At 36.9% G+C, this 17,896-nt stretch overlaps 1 protein-coding gene across 3 annotated transcripts in view; it reads left to right on the top strand.

Annotated features, from left to right (window-relative positions):
• The window catches only part of U2SURP (U2 snRNP associated SURP domain containing), a 47,860-nt gene that overhangs the window by 18,989 nt on the left and 10,975 nt on the right, over window positions 1-17,896 (top strand). Inside the window, exons 7-19 of one of the 3 annotated variants that reach the window (XM_054982463.1) lie at window positions 3,369-3,463; window positions 3,542-3,574; window positions 3,665-3,747; window positions 4,717-4,882; window positions 7,135-7,346; window positions 8,869-8,912; window positions 12,859-12,963; window positions 13,476-13,542; window positions 13,639-13,802; window positions 14,173-14,335; window positions 14,783-14,862; window positions 16,317-16,404; window positions 17,327-17,449. In XM_054982463.1, coding sequence (XP_054838438.1) covers window positions 3,369-3,463; window positions 3,542-3,574; window positions 3,665-3,747; window positions 4,717-4,882; window positions 7,135-7,346; window positions 8,869-8,912; window positions 12,859-12,963; window positions 13,476-13,542; window positions 13,639-13,802; window positions 14,173-14,335; window positions 14,783-14,862; window positions 16,317-16,404; window positions 17,327-17,449 — 1,423 coding nt within the window. Of the gene's footprint in view, window positions 1-3,368; window positions 3,464-3,541; window positions 3,578-3,664; window positions 3,748-4,716; window positions 4,883-7,134; window positions 7,347-8,868; window positions 8,913-12,858; window positions 12,964-13,475; window positions 13,543-13,638; window positions 13,803-14,172; window positions 14,336-14,782; window positions 14,863-16,316; window positions 16,405-17,326; window positions 17,450-17,896 lie in introns of those variants that run through there. The other 2 variants (XM_054982462.1, XM_054982464.1) reach the window with 2 other exon arrangements.

The raw sequence follows: 17,896 nt of genomic DNA, 5'->3' as shown, positions 1-17,896 counted from the left end.
CCCCTTTGCAGGCCTCCCAGACAACAGAAGGAGGGCAGAGGGAGGCAGCATTACTCTTTATCTGTGTGTCAATATCACTGTTGCTTGTTTGCCGCATACTATTGGTTCTCTGTTTTGACATTGGTTTTGTTAGGCTTGCATTGGCCCTGGTTTCTTTGACACCAACTGTTGGGTGTGTAACAGTGTCCCTTGTTTCAGTTTGGTTTTACTGAAATTCTCTGGTTTGACATTTGTACTTGTGGGGTTCTCTGGTTTGATGTTGGTTCTGTTTACATTAGGAGGCTTTTGATTTGTTGTTGTTGATTTGGTTGTTGCTGTATGTTGGCTTAGGCTTTCTGTGCCCTGGAGAAAACCTTGGATTGTTTTTCCCCATAGGAAACAGTGGAGAGTGGTGTCGGGCAGCTTGTCCAGGAGCCTATAGAATTGGACCATTTAGTCCAATTCACTTAAAATAGGGGGGGGGGGCTTTAGTGGACAGGTGGGACTAGGTCCCTCCTCTCTCTGGAGAGCTTTCCCCATAGGGAATAATGCAGTTCAATATACTTAGAATTCTTAATACTATACTGGTATTTTGGGACCCGGATGTCAGGAATACCAAATATATATGGTATTCCTGATACCTATATCTGAATAATACTAAAAAAAGATTTGTTGCCCACCCCTGCACAGTACCACGTAATGATATGTGTACGTTGTGGTTTTATGTCCCCTTTGTGAGGGTATACTACTTGCACTTTTAATTTTTTTCTGAGTTAGACTTATTTTTTGAATTACGAAATTTCAAAATTATTTACAAGTTCATAAGCCATATCATCCTACACAAATAGACAAACAATTAACCTTATCCAGCTAATTTTCAAGCCTTTGTATAATTGTCTTCCATGTTGATTCAATCTGTTGTATATCCATTCCTTTTCTCGAGTAGCTAATCCAATTAAATGTCTCTTTACATTTCTCAATCCACTCTTGAATTTGTGGTGTCACATTTTGCTTTCAAGATTTTACAAAAATCAACTTCCAGTTATTAAATGGAGAACAATGTTTCTTAAATAATTCAGAAACATGGGTACATAACTTGCAAATCTCCCATGTAATGATTGTTTTAAGCCTTTTGTTAAACCTTTGGCTTTGGATCTTAAATTCAGCTCCTCTTTACATTACCTTAAATTTATACTTCAGGAGGTCAAAGCTAGTACACTTGGACAGATGTTTGATTTTAGATTGTATTTTCCATTTTGTGAATTCAAATACTGATTTTGTTTGATTTTATGTTATGTTTGATTTTATTTTACTGACTGACTGACATTTTTAATTCCACTTTCACAGGGTTCAAGTGTCCTCTACTTTACCCTAGCTTTTACTTCAAGTGCACCTTACCTTTTGTTTTTAAGTGACCTATATATTGCTGCCTCCCTGACTCTCTCTAAAGATTTTCACTGCCACCAAATGCTTTCTCCTTAGACCTATTAGGTGTAATATAGGAAGGCTTGTTATAGATGGCAGTTTTACAGAATGGACAGCATGTGGGGGGAAAAAGAGATTTTTTTTCTTTAAAGTAGAATGTATTTGTATGTACATGAGCATGATGGTTGCAGAGCTTTGACAAGTATATTTGTTTCAGAATGGTTCTTAAGCTTGGTGGTTTTGAAAACAGCTATATATTCACAAACCCAGTCACACAGATTAATTTTCAACACAGGTCTTCACTTTTATGTCATCCACTGAGACGTAAATTCACTCAGGCCTTTCCACATAGCTTTCCTGACCTAGATAGGCATCTACACAGTTTGCCTGATTTAGCCAGAATCCTTTCTTTGAGAAACACACAGACTTTCTCAAGAACATACAGTTCAGTGAGCTTGGCAGAATAAATACTTTATCTCAGAAATGTATAGACCATTCAGGCTCCACATAGATTGCCTGATTTAGTCAGAAAAACCTTTCTGATTATACAAAGGGTGACCAGAAAACTAGCACTGAATAAAAACTGCAGTTCACTCCACCCGCTGGGATGCAGCTACAGACCAATCAAATGACACTCTCCTCTCTCATTCAGCCCCCCTGCTTTCCTCAGAGGCCTACTTTTAAAGACACGAGCAAGAATTTAAAAAACCCCGCATTAGCAGGAGAAATAAAATACTCAAACTTCTCAATATTTGAAACATTATTTAACAATACAGATTCTACTGACAATGTTAATTCCAACCTCAATTCATAATTCAACATTCTAACAAAATAAACACCAAAATTTTCAGCTCATTTGTAAGGCGTTTCCACATGTTGCAAAAAACTGACATTGGGTACCATTACAGTACCAACATATTCTATTTGAATTCCTTTAAATTTTTGCAAACTTACTTGGTGACAAAAGCCATTGATACAGCATTTTAACTAAGTTTTTTCTGTAAAGGAAAGACCTTGTGAAAAAGCAACCATGACATATTCCCAAGGATCTTGTATGCCAGATCTCTATCTCATTTTCTCTGAAAATTGTTTTAAAAATTCACTTTTTAAATTAAGAAACTGAAAATACCATCATTGATGCTTGTCACTTTATATAGCAAATGAGCAACAGATAATAAAATTGGGTACCATAATGCAACATTTTTCTTTACACAAATACTTTTAGTAACAAGGCTCCTAGTACCAATCTGTCTGGCCCCCTGCCACCTAGCCTCTCCCCTCTCAGGCTCATTAGGTGGCAGTTATCCTGCAGGAACCATAGGAGCAAGGCCCTTGAAATTCATAGAAGACAAATGACCCAAGATAAATATGTTTGCATCATAGGCCAGATCTGACAGCCTTTTGACTCTCTGTAGGTGAAATTTACTGAAACGTGTGGTGATGTTACCTACAGATGTACAACACTGAATGTTAAGATTGTCACGAATGTGAAGCATAGAATAGTAGCCTTGGTTTTGTAGTATCACCCTTTCATACTTTCATCCTCTTTAAGACCCAATGACAAAAGTGGGCTATAAATGAAAATAAATAAAATACTGCAATCCTAAGCATACTTATTAGAAAGTAAATCTAGTTGACTCGTTAGCATTTTTGTGTGAGTAATGCTTAAGACTATGTAGTCAGGCATGATAATAGGAATATAACCATTACCATGTATTTGTATTACACTTCAAATGACCAAAATATGCTGTCACCACTTTTTATTTAAAGAAATGGTATATTTTCCTACATTGGGTCTAGCCCGATAACTTGGTAGCTAGATACCATCAGTATTCTTTCTGAACTACATTTAGTTTTTAAAACATTTTCTAATAGTAATCTATATGTTGGATTTTTAAAACAAAATTTAACTGTGGCCTTTAGAATTGTAGCCAGCTACCATCTTTATGACATATCTTCTATAGAATTCAAGAAGAACGTGATGAAAGGCATAAAACCAAAGGTAGATTAAGTCGTTTTGAGCCACCACAGTCAGATTCAGATGGACAGCGTCGTTCCAGTAAGTAATTTTAACTTCGTTATATTTTTTAATTTGATTAAAACAGTAAACTAAATAGGTACCCTGTCTTTTCCTTAGTGGATGCTCCTTCAAGAAGAAACAGATCTTCGGGTGGTAATATAGTTTCATAACTATTTAATACGTATTTTGTTACTTTGAAATTTATGCTTTGAGTTACATCTTGTTCTCTCTTTCTTTTAGTCCTGGATGACTATGCTCCAGGTTCTCATGATGTTGGAGATCCAAGCACAACCAATTTGTACCTTGGAAACATTAATCCCCAGGTAATAATTGCAGCAGTTGAAGAGCTGTTAATAACATTTTAAGACCAGCCCTTCTTGTCTAAATTGTTTCCTGTGCACCATGATACACAATTAGTATTGTGTATAGTTCGCTATATACGTAAATGTATTTATAATTATTTTACTCCGCAGTCATGTGAACATGTTTTGTTTTATTTCATTTTCCAGCTAGGAGACTGAATTTTTGAGAATGGCTTAAACAAAATCATTCTCTGAATCCGTGGCTGGGATAAGCAGGAATTGGATTGTAGCTCTATTCATATTTACTGAACTACACTAGAATAGTTTATTACCGTTCATTCTTTGAACTTAATCTTTTCTCTCCAGAGAGTTCCTACAGAAATGCTTCCCAAATGTTAGGTATTTGCTTATATTCCTTCAGTTCAAATTCTTTGTGAAGTGTGGAACAAATTGTAACAACTTATTACATTCTAAAGATGCCTGTACAAGAACTTCTCTACTCCCTACCCTTTAACGCTTAATATAACTAGATGTACAGCTTCCTTAATTCTTACACAGAAGTCATTGGTGTAGAAAGCTTCTCTCTTCACCATCTCCCCATGCCAGGTGGCCTTTCATTATATATGCCTAGCAGCTAGATCCATATGGGGAGAGACACACTGACCACTTGTTGCAGGGTACGGGGCTCAAACAAGAACTTACTGATTTTGTTTGACTATATTTTATGTCAGTAAAGGTACTGACTGACAAACAAGAACTTGCTGGCTGTAGTAGACTTCTTTGTTTCAGCAAGTATAAAAGTTCTCCGAACCCCTTAAAATGTATCTATCACATATTGGCTTTTACAGCAAAACTGCAAGGTACTTTTAAAAGTAGTTTCCTTATTGTAACATTTTATATTATGGTCTCTCAGTTGCGTTCTGCTTATAACCCCAATAGTAAGGCAGTACAAAAACATGAGAAATGCATAATTCTGCTTTGTTCCTACAGATGAATGAGGAGATGTTATGCCAAGAATTTGGGCGTTTTGGACCTCTAGCAAGTGTCAAAATTATGTGGCCAAGAACTGATGAAGAAAGAGCAAGGGAAAGGAATTGTGGATTTGTTGCCTTCATGAACAGGAGAGATGCAGAACGTGCGCTAAAGAACTTAAACGGTAATAGTTAAAACAGTTTCAACTTAAGTCATTTTGGGAAGAGCACTGAATTTTGTATTCTTTATCAGGTTTCTCACATTTTTTCCTGTGAGGCTTTCTAAATTAAAAAAAAAATTGAACTAACTCAGGTTTAACAGATTTTTTTTTAAAAAAATGTCATTGATGCTTGTGTAAGCAGGTCAGAATTGAACCCTGGAAACTAGGATCATAATATGTTTTAAAGTGTTAGAGAGAGAGAAAAATGATGCCTGAAAATCACCTTGTGTAAGTCAGAAAAATAAAATACAAGTACTCCCTTTAGAAAGGACCTTGCTACTGCACTGTTGACCAACATGGAAGAGTGGGTGTGAACATCATCATACAGGCAGCAAAACAATTACAGATGAGCATAACACCAGTGATGATTTGTACGGATTATTATTATTATTATTATTATTATTATTATTATTATTATTATTAAATTTATAGTCTGCCTGCCCTGTGGATGGGCTCAGGGCGGATTACAACATACAGATAAAAACACATTGATAAAACGGTACATTAAATAATTATAAAAGCCAGATTTAACAGCATAAAAACAAACTCTTCACTATGTCCCAGGTTCACTTCACCCTTCCCTGCCAACCACAGGAGAAGAGAGGGGTGGCGATGTGAGTTGGTGCGAGATTAGCCACCGTTCCTACATGGAGCAGATGACTCAATGTAGCCCCTCACTAATAGGAGACAGGCAGGGAGGCCAATCGATGGATCTGAGTATTGGCCTCAACAAAATGCCTGGCGGAACATCTCTGTCTTACAGGCCCGCTGGAAGGACAGAAGGTCTTGGCGGGCCCGAGTATCCTCTGACAGAGAGTTCCACCAGGTTGGGGCCAGGACTGAAAACGCCCTGGCCCTGTTTGAGGCCGGTCGAGCCTCCCTAGGGCCAGGGACCACCAGTAGATGTTTTCCTGCTGATCTAAGTGCTGTCTGTGGTACATATGGGAAGAGGTGGTCCCTCAGGTATGCTGGTCCCAGTCCATTTAGGGCTTTATAAGTTAAGACCGAAACCTTGAACCTGATCCGGAACTCCACGGGAAGCCAGTGCAGCTGCTGCAAGGTTGGAGTCACATGTGTCCCGTACGGTTTACCCTCCAGACACATGCAGTAGCATTCTGGACCCGCTGCAACTTCTGGGTCAGATCCAAGGGAAGCCCTGCGTAGATTGGGTTACAGTAGTCTAATCTGGAGGTGACGGTTGCATGGATCACTGTAGTTAGGTCATGGGTTGAAAGATAGGGGGCAAATTGCCTGGCCTCCTGAAGGTGAAAAAAGGCAGACTGGGCCACTGCTGTGACCTGGGTCTCCATTGATAAGGAGGAGTCCAGTGTCACACCAAGACTTTTGACTGCCGATACGGGATTGGACTGAGTAGAGCTTCTGTGCCACATAGCTCCTGCCTCTGTCCTATTTTGTAAATCCACCACAGTTTTATAACCTTGGCCTAAATCCAGAGAGTAAAAGGTATTTCACTTGCAAAATGGATGTTTTCCAGGTGCTTTTTCCTCTCTTTATGTCCCTTTCCCCTTCTCTTGAAGGTCAGGAGACCTTCAGGAATGATGTCAGATGCAGCTCAGGAGACCGGAATGGAAAGAGGAAAAATAGGAAATGTCTTCCTCTTCTTGTGAACATGGAAGTGTCCATTCACTTGCAGAAGGGCAGACTGGAGCTAACCACATATATTGACATTGACCAGATGCCTTTCAAATTCCATAATATATTCTTAAGCCCTCTGTTTTTCCTTAGAGAAAACTCTTCCACTTTTATTTTGTTAGCTAATTATAAAAAATCTGCTCTCCCTATGCTTGGCTATAACATTATTGTATTGTCTGGAATTTTGCTGTTTGAAAATTGCAAGTTCATGTAGTCCTTGACAAAACAGTATTTTTTTCTTTAATTGTAATAAAATATTGTGATGTGGACTGGACTTTGGAACCTGCAGTGTTTAAGTTTTAATAGAGTATATATAGTAAGTATTTCCAGATTCATTTGTTCTGCAGGTATTAGAGCACACATTCCTAAAGAATCAAATCTGCTTGGGAATTCTCAGCTTACTGGAGACAGATGTGAAGTTTGGAAAGATCATTGTATATGCGAAACTGTTTTACTATAAATGCCGATATGTAAGGTTTAAATAAGGGCCCCCACTTTTACTGAAACATAGATATTGCTAGTACTTTCATATTTCTAAACCAATGTAATATTTTGTTAACCAGGAAAGATGATAATGTCTTTTGAGATGAAACTCGGCTGGGGCAAAGCTGTTCCTATTCCTCCTCATCCTATATACATTCCTCCGTCAATGATGGAGCATACTCTTCCACCACCTCCATCGGGACTGCCCTTTAATGCTCAGCCCAGAGAGAGATTGAAGAACCCTAATGCTCCAATGTTGCCGCCACCAAAAAACAAGGAGGACTTTGAGAAGGTAAAAAGTTACCCAGGGCTGTACCTCATCTTGTAAATGCTAAATCTATGGTAGTCTTTTCAATTATTTTATAGAAGTGCAACGATCACCTTTTTAGATAAACTGAGTTGTTCCCTGCCTTAGCTTAAGGAGACTCATTCCTGAGGAATTACCTGGTTTATTAGGTCACAGAATTGGGCCATGTTTTTAAATTGCACTTTTGAGTCTGTCCATGTTTTTTCCCCCTCCAAACTCCCTGGTTTTTTTTCTCCTATGTCCCCCTGTTGTTAGCTGCCAGATTTGCAGTATCTAAATTATTTACACGTTTTAAAAGCTAAATTAAATACAGGCAGATAAATTAACACTAAGATGCGCTCACAAATAACTTCTGTGTAGGAAGTTAATTGGGATATTGAGTCAATAGTTGAGGATGGCCTTGAGATCACAGACTGTCAGGTTATTTAAAAGAATATTAGCTTTTTTAGCATAATAATAAATGGTAAGTATCTCTTAAACACGTCACATTTTGATACTTTTTATAAGATTGCTTAGGGTTGGAAGGCTTGGGAACTAGAGGCTGGTACTAACCTAACACTCCTGACTGAATTGGAGTCAGATTTTGGGATTGCTTGATCTCTCTCTCTGTCCCCCCCATCCCTTTTCTAAAATACCACTGCTGACTTTATCCATGGTTAAGTATTATGTTGGACAGAGGTGTTATCTGCAGTTAAAACTTCTTATCTATACTGCTTAAGCAGAATTTGAAACCAGATTTCTAAGTTGGATTCAAATGTTGGTTAAGCAGGAACTCTTGCTAGCCTGAACCATGGTCAGCGTTGCTGCAGGTGTAATACCTTCTTGCAATTAAAACCAATGGGGGGGCATGTACATTGGAGGAAGTGATTCCCAAAAAGAGTAAGGGGTGGCACAGCCCCTCCCATACTTGTCCTGATCCACTAGTGTTGGTTACACAATCAGGAGTGTTAGTTTAGTGTGCAAAGGGCCAAAGTAGTTCATAGAAGATGGATAGATTTCATAAAATTTTTCATTGGCCCTCATCCAGCAAGCTTTTCATATGCTTCTTGTGCACAGAGGGGCCTTGATTACATTTTTTTAAAAAGCACTTTCATTATACTTTCCTAGAAGCTGTTTTTGAAACTTGAGAGAGATTTAGAAACAGCTTCCAAAGCAGTATAACTGCTGTTTGGGGGGGAAAGTAAAAGCCCTGTGACGCACAGGGATCTTATTGCATATCTGTCTGGATTGGGGCCATTATGATCAGTATAGTACCTATTCCGTGCATTGATGTGCATTCTCTCAAGAATGTTCTCATCCTTTAAATTAGTGAACCATTTATGGTTCACTTGTACACAGCCATTTTCTCTTTATGTAATTGCGTAGTGTATAACTTCGCAGCAGTGATTGCCTGCAGAACTTGTGATAGATGTGTAGTATTTTCAATGCATATGTATTTTTTTGCTTGTTACTTGTTAACAATACTCACATATTCTATGTTTATTATCTGATGTGACTTCATATACAGACTCTGTCGCAAGCCATAGTCAAAGTGGTTATCCCAACAGAAAGGTACATGTTTTTCTTTATTATTACTGATCTAAATATAGAAAAATACCCCTTTGGAATTTTACAGAAAAAAATGCGATGTTGAAGAAAAAGTTTAGGCTTGACTGAGCAATGGTTGATCTATACCCACCTATATTTGAAGTTGAGATTTGGTAGGGGAAGAGGCTGCTATGTAACTGTATTAAAAATATTTGATTATCCAGTAGTATCTTTGTTCACAAAAGGAATTAAATATATTAAGCATGTAGTTATTTTACCAGGCATACTTGGAACTTAGATCTGAGTAAAATTAAGAGTTATTTATTCCGTGGGACTATAGTGATACACCATCAGTCATTCAAACAGGCTTGGACATCCAGAAGACTTTAATTGTCCAGAAGATCAGGGAAGGCAGGGATGCTTATTTATGTTATCGCTGGGTTTTGTGGAGGGTGTCAGACTTGGATCATCAGGAGGTTTGCGGCTGGGATAAAAGACATTATTTTCTATACTGTCACCTGAAGGTGGTAACATGGTCAGTGCTTGGGTGATATCTTTTTCTAGGTTAGAACTGTTGTCATAGTATCAGTAGATGTCTTAGGTCAGTTTTCATCTTGTATATAAGATATGATATATAATTAGACGATAAGTGCTAGGCAGACCCTTGCTCAGTTAAGTTTAAAACTTTTCTAAAACATAGCAGCACAAACACTTGTTTAAAATAATTGAGCAACAAAGAATTTCAAATTCTCTTTGACATTGGCCTTGGTGAGCAACACCAGCTGAACTGTCTGCGGCAGCGGGGGACCAGGAAAACATCATGGGATGGATTGGGAAAGTATACAGTTTTTGACCAGACATTGGTACGATCAGCTCCAATTACTGTGGTTTATTATAATTGAAAGACTTTTTGTTGGCCACCTTAATGTTTGAGATTTTAAAACTTATTCTTTTGTACTACTTTTGTCACAAACATTCACTATACTTTTGTAGCAAGACTGTAATTTTTAAGATAGCAGTGTAAACATCGTTTCCATAATTTACCCAGTATTAACTTAGCAGTATTCCAGCTCTAAGATAGATAAGCAGCCCAGAAGAATGTGCTTGCAAACGTATACCCATATTTTTATTGGTTTGCATGAATAGTAGTATATTGTAATTATTTCTTGGAGATAGAAGTGCTCCCATTTTCCTCATTGCAACGCTTGTGAGAGTCCAGGAAGTAGAATGTGTTCCTGTATACATATGTAACTGTATTTGAAATGGTTACTTAATTAAGCATTTTAAGCCTCCTCGGAAAAGTTCCAGTGGGACAGGTTTGAATGAAGTCATCAGTAATTCCATTTAACAGCTAAGCCCCCCAAAGCTGAATTTGAACAGCTGGAATTGCTGAAACTAGCTTAATTTAAGAACCTTAGTATCATGTCCTGCATTGCTCTTGGATGTGATGCAATCTCCAGGCTTGGTGCAGCTTGTAGCCCTGTTGGGAATCTGTTCCCCCTTCTTTGTCAGCCTTAAAACTTACATGGAACGTAAGAGGCAAGTATGCTGGACAGAACATTTGATATAAAAATGTAATGTTGGTATATACCAAAGAAGTTTAAGAAACTAGTCTAGTTTGTTCATTTATAAGAATCACATTTCTGCTGTGTCAGTGGGAATACTGGAGTCTCATTTGTATTGGCTGAAGGCTGTGCTGAAATCAGTATTTGCAGTACAAGGTACACTGACTGTTTGGTCATTAAAAACTCTGCGCTCGCACATATGTGTGTGCATGCGTATGCATGCTATGACTTCCTAGGTAGGCTGACCACAGAGGAATGTAAATGCCCCAGACAATACAAAATTCTTGTATTTTAGCACAGCAGCTATAAAACAGTGCTCTGAAATAATAACATTTGCTGTCTGGATAATGTAAGCAAAATTGGATGCCTGCTTTTGGAGAAAAAAATACTTGATAGTTCTGTTTGTAGTTAGTGGCCTTATAAGAAAAAAATATATTTTATTGTAGCTTTAAATCTGTAAATCTGTTCATTAGGAGGCTTAAAATGTCTTATTTGTTTATCTTCAAATACAGTTTGCCTAGTCTCAAATTTTTATTCCATTTAGATAACCATAAAACTACATCAAATGAAATACTGAATTATCTGGAATATTTTTGCAATGGTTCTTCTTTATTATAGGGCAGTATTAAGATCTGAACTATAGAGAAAACTTATAGGTGTCTCCAAGTGTGATCAAGAATATTGTTTGCTTTAACTTAGTAAAAGTGGTCAAAGCAATCATCATGTAGTAAATATATTTTCCCTTAGTATATGTTTAATTTGGTAAGAAAAAATATGTAAGTTATTTGTGAATGATAAAATAAAGACTATAGACAAAAAGTCTTGACTGTTAAATGTTAAGCACGCTGAAAATGATCATGATAATCTGGTGTAAAAGTGGAAGAGAATTATAGTTTTAAAATACTGCGACATAGCTCTGTCTTAGTAGTCATGAATGAAAACTTCCTTGAATATTGCAAAGGCTGACAGTAAATAAAATTTACAGAAGGATGAAATGGGGGTGGGCTGCTTTTACTCTTCTAGTTTCTCTTGAATATTTTGATGCCTCTTTTGATACACATCCACTAGCCCCAATCCAGCAAGGCAGTCCAAGTGGCATAAGGGATTGATTGCATGCGTGCCATGGGTTTTTAGTAGCTTTCCCACAGACTCATGGAAAGCATAAACTATAGCTTGCAATACAGAATTAAATACTGTTGTTCTGCAGGGTTAAAAAAAAACCCATTGTGTATAGATCTTTGTTCATGCCTTTCTGGATTGGGTTCAATTTGGAACATTCCAAAATAAGAATCACTGTTGTTTTATTGGAATACTTATTTTTACAATTATTTATGAGTAGATTTGGGAATTTGAATGCAGTACTCAGTATTTTGAAACTAAGCTGTTATGTTGATTAAAGAAAATGCAAGAAAATATAGACTTAAGAACTTGAGGCTAAATAATTATGGAATATTGTCACTAATGACAATTTCCTTTCCCTGCATCAATTTTAAATAGTTATCTGAATGTTTTTAAAAACATTTATATTTATATATTTAAAATATTTATATACCCACCTATTTCTCGAGCATCTCGGGATCCCAGGCTGGTAACAATGATATAAAAACTGTTTGATAAAATGATAAACATTAAAACAGATATAAAATCATTAAAAACAAATCTGAAAACTCCTTATTCCCCTACCAGCTGGCTATTCCTCCTTTGCCCAAGCTCTGGCTGCCCCAGGATTTCTCCAGAATAACAGCCTTGCCAGGAGGGTAGAAGCCCTGGCCTCACCAACTTCTTCCAGGAGGCTGTTCAACAGGCCTGGGGTAGTCATGGGGCATTTGTTTCCCACTGTTTCGTGTGGTTCCCCATCCATGGACTTAATTAGGTTCCTTCTCAGTGCTGTAGCATGAGATGTTTTCATGCCCATGACTGTCACCTCTTTCCCCCAATAGTATTTTAATGGTTTTGTTTGTGTGTGTTTGCACAACTGTGTATTAGCTATTTTTAATCACTTAGTTTTTTTTGACTGTGATTAAATGAAGAGACTCAAACTATACAGTCTAATTTTAAGCTTAATATTGAATGGTTTCTCTGGAAACTGCTATGTACAATTTTAATAGCATTTCATTAGTCTTGGGTGCAAATTAACTAGCTTCTTTGTACTGGAAATACAATTTGTGAGCCACAAGGTGTTTTAATTTTGGTGTTTATCATTGGAGGCCTATTGATTACAGCTCTTATTTTTACCCATCAATGAATATTAGACTATTGTTCCAAATTACCTTTAATCATATATAAGTCTTTTTAATTTTATAGAAAAACAATTTTCTCCATTTATAATACTTTTAAGTGGGAGTGTAGCTTGAATAGTGTTAGGTCTGAATCAATGTTTTTCTTTAACTGTGTTGTTGTTCTAGGAATTTGCTTGCGCTGATACATCGAATGATAGAATTTGTGGTGCGTGAAGGACCTATGTTTGAAGCCATGATTATGAACCGAGAAATCAACAATCCGATGTTCAGGTACTTATTTTGTCTTCTTGTTCTGTAATGCTTGCTCTAGTGTGTTCTGTTATTACATGTTATTATAGTGAACGTAATGAACTTGGATCTGCTGGCTTTGGCAGAAACTCATCTACTCTTTAGTTTTCACAAACAGATGAGGTGGCTTTTTTGTACCATTTACACGGGAAGGGTTCATATGATTGAATGCTCCTCAGTATCTCCCCCTCCTCAGATCCCTGCACCTAGAAAACTAGATATTGGTGAGAAAGGGTCTTTCTTGGAACATACCCTAAGATGTTAATCTTCATGGAGAAATGTGATTTAAACAATTATGCAGATCATTTGAACCCTCAACTATAGTCTAAAATGCTACAGGTTTATCATTTCATCTGCAGTTTGTGAAAACTAGGGGGTCACTGAATTTTCTACTGAACAGTGTGTGCTGTGATGTTTTTTAAATCTTTAGAATGCTACATTACCTCATCCCAAACTTGGTAATATGCTTTGTTTCCATTTTGTGTTTTGCTTAGGTTTTTATTTGAGAATCAGACTCCAGCACATGTCTACTACAGGTGGAAACTTTATTCGATCCTACAGGTAAGCAATATTTCAGTGCCTATTTTTATATAATATTTACAATATTATATGTGGTAAATATATCTGTTGCCTTGGCACTGTTTCTGATGTCATTAGGGTGATGCTCCAACCAAATGGAGAACTGAAGACTTTCGTATGTTTAAAAATGGGTCCTTTTGGAGGCCACCCCCTTTAAATCCATATCTCCATGGGATGTCAGAAGAACAAGAGCCTGAAGCATTTGTGGAGGAGCCTAGCAAGAAGGGTGCACTTAAGGAAGAGTAAGCAACTTTAAAGAACCTAAAATATCACCACTTGCTGTACCTTTAGAATGTCACATCTCAGATTTCCTTGCTTGGCCCAGACTGTGTTTAAAACAAACAGTAAATTCTGCTTGGATATCTTCAAAGCCAAGCTTTCACATACTGAGATTTCTATCTTAGAAGTATAATTAATTAATTTCCAGATATCCTTTATTTTTCATGTTGAATAACAGTGAAAAGATAAAGTTCTACAAAATTCTTTCATGTTAGTAAAAATTGATATTTAAAAATGTATTGTAGAATATATGGATAGTCTAAGTTTAATGTAACACAAGGCTAACATAAATATAAAGAACGGATGTCAAATTTTCTGAAATTGAAATTTCAGACAGAGGGACAAGTTAGAGGAAATCCTGCGTGGCTTAACACCACGTAAGACCGATATTGGAGATGCAATGGTTTTCTGTCTTAATAATGCTGAAGCTGCTGAAGAAATTGTAGATTGCGTTGCAGAATCACTATCCATTTTGAAGACTCCACTTCCTAAAAAGGTAATGAGAAATCTCTTTAAACAGATTTTGCACAAAACTTCTCTACACCCTGTGCACGATTGGTCATCGCTTGAATTGGCTGCTTGTTCAAATTCTTTCAGATATTACTTGTTAAAACAAATGTCTCTTCTACCCTGTATGTAAATTTTACTTTATATTATCCAAATTTACTTCAGGAAAAACATTATTTTTGACTAAGGTGTCTGTCTTTCATTATGGGAATGTTTATGGGAAATATTTATCTGAAAGTCAAAACATTTTCTTTTGAACTTCTGATAGTTTGGCATTTCTGAAATAGCAGTTTACATCAAGAACCTCTGGATAAACTTTTGTAACATGGCAATTTCTACTGAATTTGGATGGCTTTATATGTGTGCCAAGGCTCTAAGATGCTCTCTCTTACAATATAAATTAATATTCATAACTTTTGTTCTTTTTTCCTTGTAGATTGCAAGATTATATTTGGTTTCTGATGTGTTATACAATTCTTCCGCTAAAGTTGCCAATGCATCATATTACAGAAAGTTGTAAGTATCATGTTTTTGAAAACTGGTAACCAAAGAATTAAAAAATGTGAACATTATAACTTATGGTAACTAGTTATTGTGTAGAATATTGAAGGAATTTTTCAGTAGTGCCATTAATCATATATCCTGTAAATTGACAGAAACATCATACTGGTTGATGTTTGACAACTTCTTTGTCTAGTCTTTTTTTTTCCAGACTGGGTTCGGGGTTTCGTTGAGGGTACTTCTGGAAATCTGTGAATGTAAGGATAGAGGGTGAGCTGTTCTTGCTCTGTCCTACTAACATGAAAACTGAGCCTTCTCAGTATTTTAGAAATGTAGGAGGGACTCTGCAGCATAGGAGAAGGGGACAGAATTAGCTTTCCCTTCATAGAGCTGCTGTTACCTGTAGTCATATTGCCCTCCAGATCACCTCAGAGAGCCTCCAAATGTGCTGTTAAGAACCAGTACTCAACCCCAGAAGCTTTGGTTGAGTGGTGCCAAGGATATACTGTCCTAATATAGTCATCATAGTTAGTTCTGGCCTAAAATTAACTAGCTTTCATTCTATTTTCCAGTGTATAGGATTTCACCAGAGAGAGACATGTTTCTGTACATCTATAAAAAATAATTGCCAGTGGCAATTTTCCATTGAAAGATTTTTGTTACGCTGTTTCATCCTCCCACCCCACCCCATATCTTTGATCATCTCTGAAAAAAATTCCAAGCATTTTTCTAACCACTGTGCTGCTGATGTCTATCTAAATTGTTAACCAGCAAGCAAGCTTCTTTCTGTCTGTGGGGCAAAGTCCCTTCCAATTAAGAGACAACATTATCTAGAATGGGTCAAGACCCTCTGAGTTGTGACCCTATAAAATAAGCTTCTCTCTGTGGCCTTGTAGGCAGTGTTCAGACAATAACAATATTTATGTGTGTTTCAAGTGTAGCTGATACTTTCTCACTACTATTTTGAGGGCACGAGAAGATGAAATATATGGTTTGCTGTGTAGACTTTGAAAAAGGGACTGTCATGTGGTATATGCCAGTGTTTGAGGAGGGGAAAGCTTGGGGGGTCTGTGAACATTTTTAATGAAATGAGTATCCTTGGGTCACTAATGTTGGAGAATTACTCTGGTTGATTCTAATTGGTTACCTTTGTGGTGTGTAATGGATAGTTGAACTGGTGCTTATCACTGTGTGCAGCATGCACACACATGCCAGGCATCTTAAAATATTACGTGGAAATACAGAACTAAAGGTTCATTTGTCCTGAGGGTTTATCTCTGCCACTCATTGAAATCTCCACTTAGTCAGCTTTGTTTAGGATTGGGGCCTCTTCTTGCTTTATAGCCCTTTTTCTAGAACTGCAAAATAGTGGGCTTGAGCTACAAAATAAATTTAAGTGGGAGTTGGGTGACTTTCATTGTGGCATATTCCATTCTACGAAGTGTAAAATGTGAAAACTATCTTTTCAGTTTTGAAACAAAGCTATGTCAGATATTTTCTGATTTGAATGCTACCTACCGAACAATTCAAGGCCATTTACAATCTGAAAACTTTAAGGTATGTGCCTAATTGTCAATGCAGAATAAGTATATTTAGCAGAACTCTTTATACTGTGAACAAATGCCACATATAACTAAAGTATGTAGCAGATCTGAACACAAACACTTTATTCAGATTATAACTGTGAATTACGGTTGATTCTGTTTTGATTTGGTGGTTGCCCTACTATTTAGCTAACTATAACACAGATGGAGGCTTGAGATAGAATACCTAATGGATCCTGTCCTTCAGGGTAAGAAATAATCCCAAATCCTTGTGTTACAAACATTTCATCGGAGCTCAAAATTGGGAACCAGGTACCTGATGGAATAGTAGAGGAGTGGGCTGGAAGTGGAGAAGCCTCTAGTAGAACATACATATTTGGAGAAATAAAAACAATAAGACTTTAATATTAAATATCTTATATAAAGGCCCTTAATGGCTGCAGCAAAACAGCTGTTGATACTGGTATTTTTCAACTCTTGTTTTTTAATGCTGAAAACCTATTGTGCAAAACTGGGATTTAGCCTGGAAATCCAACTGAATTTCTAATTAAGAGAAAAACAGAACATGATAGTTAGTTTGCTTAGATGGTTCATGTTGATAATTGCATATAGGCTTATTCAAGTTGCTCTGTAAATTGAGTAGTAGAATTTAGATCCCTCTAAAAATAAGCTGTTTTTCAGCCCAAACCACATTTCTGTATATATTCCTTTGAAAATGAAAACCAAATGGTTTGAATAATGCAGTCAGCATCTCATTGTGGTCTATTTTAAATCTATTTACTTTAATGTTTTGCAGTCAGAGTTAGCAAATCCTGAAGCGTTTGTATGAATATTTTGTGAATGGCACAATGCTGAACAGATTTGTAGTGTAGGCTTTGTATTTTACTTTTAAGTACTTCTCAATACAAATGACTAGCATTGTTTACTACTTTTAGCAACGGGTAATGACATGCTTCAGAGCATGGGAAGACTGGGCGATTTATCCAGAACCATTTTTGATCAAACTACAGAATATTTTCTTGGGGCTTGTAAATATTATAGAAGAAAAGGAAACAGAGGTAAGTACAAGATCAGACCATGATTGGTACTACTGGTGTAGAAACAGTCAAGAGCATGAAGAAATCATGTAAGGAAAACGTTTGTGGATGAAGTTTTTGTTGAACGCAGGGACATGAAAGTTGCTCTTGATCTCCTCAAATCCCTCAACATGATAAGAAACTGCATACATGTGGTTGGGTGGTGGAGGGACTTTTTCCTCATATGCAAGTGTTACAGTCCACAGGGAGAGGGGACTGTAAATAAAATAAATAACACATTTACGAGTTTCTTACTGAAAATTTCTTTGAGCCTGAAACATGTGTATTGCCTCTTAATCAGTATTCAAACAGGAAAGTATGAGTGAGTAAGAGAGAAGCTTTAAGCTTCTTATCTTGTCCATGTTATGTGATTACAGTTGGAATTCATTATAATAAGAGGAGCTGTACTACTTCAGCTTACTTGAAATG

Source organism: Eublepharis macularius, chromosome 6, assembly GCF_028583425.1.
Source record: "Eublepharis macularius isolate TG4126 chromosome 6, MPM_Emac_v1.0, whole genome shotgun sequence".
Taxonomy (NCBI): domain Eukaryota; kingdom Metazoa; phylum Chordata; class Lepidosauria; order Squamata; family Eublepharidae; genus Eublepharis; species Eublepharis macularius.
Note: the sequence above shows the minus strand (reverse complement) of the source record. Positions and strands in the feature narration are given on the sequence as shown.